General features: G+C 44.7%; 1 protein-coding gene across 6 annotated transcripts in view; it reads left to right on the forward strand.

Moving 5' to 3' along the window:
* Positions 1 to 572: 572 nt before the first annotated feature.
* INTS14 (integrator complex subunit 14) overlaps positions 573 to 7,924 on the forward strand; it is a 35,748-nt gene continuing 28,396 nt past the window's right edge. For 2 of the 6 annotated variants that reach the window (XM_024735284.1, XM_024735286.1), the window contains exons 1-2: positions 573 to 657; positions 5,206 to 5,489. In XM_024735284.1, coding sequence (XP_024591052.1) covers positions 5,268 to 5,489 — 222 coding nt within the window. In that variant the 5' untranslated portion in view covers positions 573 to 657; positions 5,206 to 5,267. The other 4 variants (XM_024735285.1, XM_024735289.1, XM_024735287.1 and 1 more) reach the window with 4 other exon arrangements.

Raw genomic sequence — 7,924 nt, forward strand, 5'->3', positions numbered from 1 at the left:
AAGGGGTCGGGGATAAAGTGAGCATCCGGGCTGAGGAGACCAAGAGGGAAAGCCTTGACGTGGAAACTGGCTCACGTCAGCTACGAAAAATACACAGCTCAGTATGAGCACTCCTCAGGCAGGAATTACAATTTATAGAGTAGGAAGAGGATTCTGTCAAGTAGTTCAGAGGAGGGGTCTGAAGACGGACGGGGAAGAGGGGCAAATATCAGTGAGGGTCAGGCTGGTGCACCAACGAGCCCAGGTGAGTGAGAAGACAGTGTGAATTGGTCACAGGGTTACCCAGACAGGTGAGGCCCACGGGCCAACGAGAGGCAGGTGGGCAGGAGGCCAGAAACAAATAAGGAAGAGCCCGAGAACGAGGAGGGAGAGAAGAGGCGAACACAGCCCAGGCCCGGCGCAGTTGGGGACTACGTGGGGAGTGGGGTCGTGGCGGTGGTCGCAGACAAAACGCTGCGAAGAGAAGCGCTGAGGAAGACGCACGGGAAGCTTCTCCGCTGAGTCAACGCCCCGCCCACGACGCCCTTAAAGCCCCGCCCCAAGCGCCTAGCGCACACCCGGCGCCGAGTTCCGTTTCGTCGCGCGGCCATATACTTCCGGCTGCGGCGCGCTGGCGGAAGGGATTTGGTGACGGACCGTACCGGTGATGGGCGCGGGGTGAGTAGAGGGCGCTGGAGACCGTAGGCTGTCTTGGATTGCTTGTTGGAGCTGCAGGAGAAGGGGTCGGCGGCGGGGAACAACGCGGGGCCGACGCCCGGCCTTTCCGCCGCCGAGGTGGCCGCCCCGCGCCGTCTCTGCGGCGCCAGTTCCGGGCCACTGCCTTCGTTCTCCCTTCGCTCTGCCGCGCCAGAGCTCCGCACAAGCACCACGATGTCGGCCCCTTACCCAGACCCCCTTCGCCTCCTCTTCCCATAAGAGACTTCCAGATCTTAAAGATTTTTGACTGATTTTAAGGTAAAAATACATCCCCAGGCAGACGCGATCCAAATGCAGGAGTTCTGTGTTTACAGGTTGGCACTTTAGAGGTGAAGTTGTAACGAGAACGGTGGAGGGGACTCATCCGGGCAAGAGATGTGAGGCCAACAGACAAACTTAAGAGTAGGTTAGCGGATCCCTAGAAATTCGAGTGGAATCACGCTTTAAGAGCGATACTCCTCAGAATCACTTCTTTATGAACGAGCTAATTGTCTCCTGGGAAGAATTATAAATGTGTAGCTAATGGAGATGACCAAATCAAGGGGCTAAGGGCTATTCTCAGGAGTGGACTGTTCTTGAGAAAAGAAGACCACCAGTTGTCTTAAGCATTGTTTGTAAACTGTACTTACGAGAAGGCTGTGGGGGTGGGGTGGAGGACCTTAGGGTAAGAATCAACCCAAGAGAGAAGTAACATGGTGTTTTCACAAAATTGCTGGACTGTGTGGGCAGGGATTTTTTTTTTTTTTAATCAGGCCTAGGCTACTTGAGTGAACCATCCTTCAAGAACATCCATCCATCTTTTACTTCTGTGCTGACAACCGGAGTTCTAAATTGGTTTCCCATGACTTTGCCATTGTTAGGAAGGTGTGTTTGGGGGTGGACACAAATGCATCAGTCTGAAGAAAGAGCCAGCTCCATAAGTGTCTTCCCAGAATGCAAGCCTGCCAGCTATGGTCACCCATTCCAGTGTTACAGCAGATTTCATGAGCTGGAAATGCTTTCTTATATATGATCTAAATCTGTGTATCCTGATTCTCATTCTCCTAAGAGATGAGGCCAGTACTCCGCATCCCCAGCTTTCAGTAACGTAAAGACCTCTGTGCCTGAATGGGAATACCATAGGAGCTGGATAAACTCTATACGTGGGTAGAGGCATAGGAGTTCCTGATATCTCTGTTTGAACGAGGAGAGGAGGAAGTGTGTTTCTGGTGTCCAGAGTTAAAATTTGTAATGTGTCTTGCCAAAAAATTAATGTTACATCTGGTGCTGAGAGGTAGTTTACTTGTCATTATCAAGCATTTGTCAAGTACATACTGTGTACCCACTGCTGTGATAGGTTCTGAGGAGACATTGGTGGGCAGAATCTCACACTGTCCCTGCTCTTGTTGAGCTTATCGTCTAATGTAGTGTAGTTGAACCAGTATTGCACAGGACCTCACTTCTCGAACAACACAGCTGAGACCCAGAAAGGGTCTGGAAAGACTGAGTAGATGAAATAGCACCAAGTTGATAATGCCTAAGCACATGCACGTGACAGCAGAAGAAACTCACAGGCTCTCAGAGCTTGTTAACTTTGACTTCGGACACAGTTTTAGCAAGCTGGATTACCTGGCTTTCCAGCTCATAGTAGCCAAAAAGCAACAAATCGGAAAGAGGGAGGATGATTACAGAGAAAAGTGGGATGCAAAATGATGGTCCAAAACTTAGTTACAAAGAGGAGGCACCAAAACAGAACACAACAGCCTGGATCCCTTGAGTACAAGGCAGTGTTTCTGGGTATGTTCTATATACTTGTTCCATGGCATCAACTAATGGTCAGAGAAGGGTTAAATGGGAAACACAGAGTTAACAAACTGGATTCTTTGCTACAGAGCTTCTCAGTGTCTTTAATAAGACCTGAACTCATTTTTCTTGGCGCATCCCTCCAGGGCAGTGTTGTGCAGCACACACTTGGGAGAACGCTGGTATAAATTAAAACATGAGGGCAGCAGCGTGCTGGGCAGTATTGGTGTTCAGAGTTGTGATGCTAAGAGTGAATTATGTTTAACATGCTGTGCTTAATGAGGCACAGAATAAGGATGCACATTTTGGGTTTTTTTTTTGTTTTGTTTTGCGGTCCGCGGGCCTCTCACTGTTGTGGCCTCTCCCGTTGCGGAGCACAGGCTCCGGACGCGCAGGCTCAGCGGCCATGGCTCACGGGCCCAGCTGCTCAGCGGCACGTGGGATCTGCCCAGACCGGGGCACGAACCTGTGTCCCGTGCATCGGCAGGCAGACTCTCAACCACTGCGCCACCAGGGAAGCCCCTTGTTTTTTTTTAAAAAAAATTTTTTTTTATTTATTTTTGGCTGCGTTGGGTCTTCGTTGCTGTGCGTCGGCTTTTCTCTGGTTGTGAAGAGTGGGGCCACTGGTTGCGGTGCGCAAGCTTCTCATTGCGGTGGCTTCTTGTTGTGGAGCACGGACTCTAGGTGTGCGGGCTTCAGTAGTTGTGGCATGTGGGCTCAGTAGCTGTGGCTCGCGAGCTCTAGAGCGCAGGCTCAGTAGTTACGGTGCGCGGGCTTAGTTACTCCGCGGCATGTGGGATCTTCCCAGACCAGGCCTCGAATCCGTGTCCCCTGCATTGGCAGGCGGATTCTTAACCACTGCACCGCCAGGGAATCCCACGTTTTAGTTTATTTCTATCAAAATGGTTAAACATTTTGGAAAGGAGTCTGGAAGAGTAATTTATATATCTCCTTTAGTCTTTATCGATGTTGTATACATGAGGCATTTGTATTTGAAAGGCCATTATGTGGTAAAAAGGCTTTTCCTACTTGACATGAGTCCCTGATCCCCATTTATAACATTGTTTCTGTGAGGCAATATGCTCAGAGTTCCCAACAGCCTACTTACAAATGGAATTTTAGAATAGCACATGTTTGCAGTTGGACACTGTACTAAAACAAGCCCTCTGGCCACTGTTAAGTGTTTTGAAGTAAGTTCCAAAAAAAGAAATTAGTGAACATTAAATTTCTAACTTGTTTATGTCCATCCTGAGTGTTCTCTAATTGTATATATGCAAAATTGTATATATGAAAAATTGTATATATGCAGTATGATTTTTATGAAGTTGTAATCGGTGTATACATACAGGCCTGTGACCTGCTTTTCTCAGTTACTAATACCTATATAAATATTTCTGATATCTGTATATGTATCATTTATTTATAGCTATATGATATTTAATTGTGTGAGTAGACTATAGTTTGCTTAATAATAGAGTAGCAGCAGCAGCAAGAGCAGATCTGTATATCTGGGAACTTTTTTCTTTATTTTTGAGCACAGAAATGTTTTCTTCATGCTAATTCTCAATCCATAATTTTAAAAAGCTCTTTGTTTTCTCCATTTCTTATACATTTTGACTTTTATACAGTTTCATGAGATACTGCCAGCTGTCATACATGTTCTTTAATTTTGCTCTTTTCCTTCATAGTTAAAGAGCTGTTGCCTTGTTTATCTGCAGTGAGTACTACTGAGGCTAGCAGTTTGTTGTTTTTGTCATGCTTAATGATTTCCAGCTTTGTCTAATTTGGACTATGACTTTACTAGCCTTTTCTTTTTTTTAATTAATTAATTTTATTTTATTTTATTATTTTATTTATTTATTTTTGGTTGCGTTGGGTCTTCGTTGCTGTGTGCAGGCTTTTCTCTCGTTTCGGCCCGTGGGGGCTACTCTTCGTTGCGGTGCGCGGGCTTCTCATTGCGGTGGCTTCTCTTGTTGCGGAGCACGGGCTGTAGGCGCATGGGCTTCAGTAGTTGTGGCACCTGGGCTCAGTATGTGTGGCTCATGGGCTCTAGAGCACAGGCTCAGTAGTTGTGGTGCACAGGCTTAGTTGCTCTGCGGCATGTGGGATCTTCCCGGACCAGGGCTCGAACCTGTGTCCCCTCCATTGGCAGGCAGATTCTTAACTACTGTGCCACCAGGGAAGCCCGACTTTTTCTTTTTATATTTTGCGTTCATTTTAATTTTTTAAAAAAGGACATTAGGCAACAAGATAATTCAGCAAACACTTGCCCAAATACTGCTGTATTGAGTAAGATAGTGAAGGTGCCCAAAAAGAATGGTTGATTGTCAAAAAGTACCACCATAAGACAACTAGAAATGTTCTTTAGTAAATTAAGTGTCAGAGAGGTGATGTAGGAGTGTTTGTTATATTAAGTTGTGTAAGATTTGAAAGTATTCAACTCAAGAGCTCCCTGAATTTAATATTTTGTTTTATTTTGTTTTTACTAGAAACATTTAAGATGGTCCTTGATTTATGGCCATTTAGTGGGTGATTCTAGGAGTGGTCCTCACAGTGAACTAAGCTGCTTGCTTCTCTCCCACTGAATTCCCTGCAGATTTGTCCTCACCTCAACTTAGATGGGGTTTGCCTTCACTTATTTCTGGAAAGTTAGGTTAAAATTATGATTAAAAAAATACTTTTTTCTCTCCATGACATGCAAGACCTAATCATATTTATTTTCTACAGCATTTCTCTATCTATAGCTATCTGTTTACATTCTGACTGGGAACACTGGGATCACTTTCATCATGCCTACAGTGGTGGTAATGGACGTATCCCTTTCCATGACCCGACCTGTGTCTATTGAGGGGTCCGAGGAGTATCAGCGCAAGCACCTGGCAGCCCATGGTTTGACAATGCTGTTTGAACACATGGCCACAAATTACAAGCTTGAGTTTACAGCTCTGGTGGTTTTTTCATCACTCTGGGAATTGATGGTTCCCTTCACAAGAGATTATAACACCCTACAGGTACAAAAAGGAATGAGTTATTGTATGTACCGGGCCCAATTTATAGGAAGGAAAACAGTATTATCATATTACACTGAATATTTAGAACTGGAATTATTTAAAGATAAGTCTATGGGTATAATATCTGAGTAAAACTGTAAAACAAGGATTCATAACCAGTAGGCCTTCTGCCTTTGGTAGAGCTATGAGTTAGAGCTGTGAGTTGTTGCTGTAGCCTCCTCTTTAGGTTTTCTGGAATTCTCTGTGGGAGGGGAGCATCTCAGGATGTAGTGCCCTGTCCCCTAAAGTTCAGGATCTTTAGGTTCAACACTTTTCTACTTTTCTATAAAACTTGAGATGAAAAACAGTCCTTCCAGGGACTTCCCTGGTGGCTCAGTGATTAAGAATCTGCCTACCAATGCAAGGGACACGGGTTTGAGCCCTGGTCCGAGAAGATCCCACATACCGTGGAAAAACTAAGCCCATGCGGCACAACTACTGAGCCTGCAAGCCACAGCTACTGTTGAGCCCATGCACCTAGAGCCCGTGCTACGCAATGAGAAAAGCCACTGCAAGAAACCCACGCACCACCACAAAGAGTAGCCACCGCTTGCTGCAACTAGAGAAACCCCACATGCAGCAATGAAGACCCAACACAGCCAAAAATAAATAAATTTAAAAAAAAGAAAAATAGTGCTTCCTTATAAAATCCTTATTCTAGAGTAATTCAGGAGTATATTTCCTCCGCAACAAATAGCCTTTGATTTACAGATGCCAAGAAATCATTTTAAAACCTTGATTGATAGGTGTTACCTTCCAAAGGTGTTGTCTGTGATACGCCAAAGAATTACTTTCTGACAACATCTCTAAATTATTACTATTTCCAACAATACCTAGCACAGTTCCTTGCCCATAGTGAGCAGTCAATAAGTGTTTGTGGAACTAAAATGAACAGTTTAATAGTTGCTAGGCAGTTTAGGAATCCAGGATCAGTATAGTTTGCTTTTTAAAATATAAATAATAAAATTTTGTTAAATCATTTATTATCTCACTTTTTTAAAAAAAATCTATTTATTTATTTATTTTGGCTGCACCGGGTCTTAGTTGCAGCATGTGAACTTTCAGTTGCAGCATGCAGACCCTTAGTTGTGGAATGCAGAGTCTCAGTTGCAGCATGTGGGCTTCTTAGTTTTGGCGTGTGGACTCTTAGTTGCGGCATGTGAACTCTTAGTTACAGCATGAATGTGGGATCTAGTTCTCTGACCAGAGGTCGAACCCAGGTCCCCTGCGTTGGGAGCATGGAGTCTTACCCACTGGACCACCAGGGGAGTCCCTATCTCACATTTTTTTAAGTGACTCAAAAGCTTTTTTTTTTTTTCATTTTTTAATTGCACTGGATTTCTTATAGATGAGTAAACTAAGGATCTTGGATGTTCAGCAGTTCTGAAATTTAAAGAATTGCTATATAGGTAGTGAAGAGTAATGGTTGAGTCCTGGAGTCTGACTGACTGGGTTCAAATCTAGATTCTGCCACTTCTAGGTGTAAGACCTGGGAAAGTGACCTAATTGTTTTGTACCTCAGTTTCCTTATTTTAAAAATAGGTTAATTGGGCTTCCCTGGTGACGCAGTGGTTAAGAATCCGCCTGCCAATGCAAGGGACACGGGTTCAAGCCCTGGTCCAGGAAGATCCCACATGCCGCAGAGCAACTAAGCCTGTGCACCACAACTACTGAGCCTGTGCTCTAGAGCCCGTGAGCCACAACTACTGAAGCCTGTGTGCCACAACTACTGAAGCCCGCTTGCCACAACTACTGAAGCCCACACACCTAGAGCCTGTGCTCCGCAACAAGAGAAGCCACTGCAATGAGAAGCCTGCACACCGCAACAAAGAGTAGCCCCCGCTCACCGCAACTAGAGAAAGCCCGTGCACAGCAACGGAGACCCAACACAGCCAAAAATAAATAAATAAAAATTTTTTTAAATAAAGAAAATAAAAATAGATTCATTATCTATACCTTATAGCAGGGGTCCCCAACCCCCACCCCCAGCCACACAGCAGGAGGTGAGGAGTGGGCAGCCAGCAAAGCTTCATCTGCCGCTCCCCATCGCTCACATTACCGCCTTAACCATCCCCTGCCCCGCCCCACCCACCCCCCATCTGGAAAAACTGTCTTCCACGAAACTGGTGCCTGGTACCAAAAAGGTTGGGGACCACTGCGTTATAGGATGTTGTCATGATTAAATGCATGTAAAATGCCTAGAATGATGATAGTATTCAGTAAATTTTGTCATTATTTTTGTGATGTCTTTAAACGTTTTTCATTTTAATTATTTCTTTCAAGGTCCACTTAATAAAGATATGAACTTGATGGACAATTCACTCTCACCTGATGAGAGAACAGAATAAAGGGAAGCTCTTTTTTTTTTTTTTTTTTTTTTTTTTTTTTTTTGGGGG

The sequence above is a fragment of the Neophocaena asiaeorientalis genome, unplaced genomic scaffold, assembly GCF_003031525.2.
Source record: "Neophocaena asiaeorientalis asiaeorientalis breed wild unplaced genomic scaffold, Neophocaena_asiaeorientalis_V1.1 scaffold264, whole genome shotgun sequence".
Classification (NCBI taxonomy): Eukaryota; Metazoa; Chordata; class Mammalia; order Artiodactyla; family Phocoenidae; genus Neophocaena; species Neophocaena asiaeorientalis.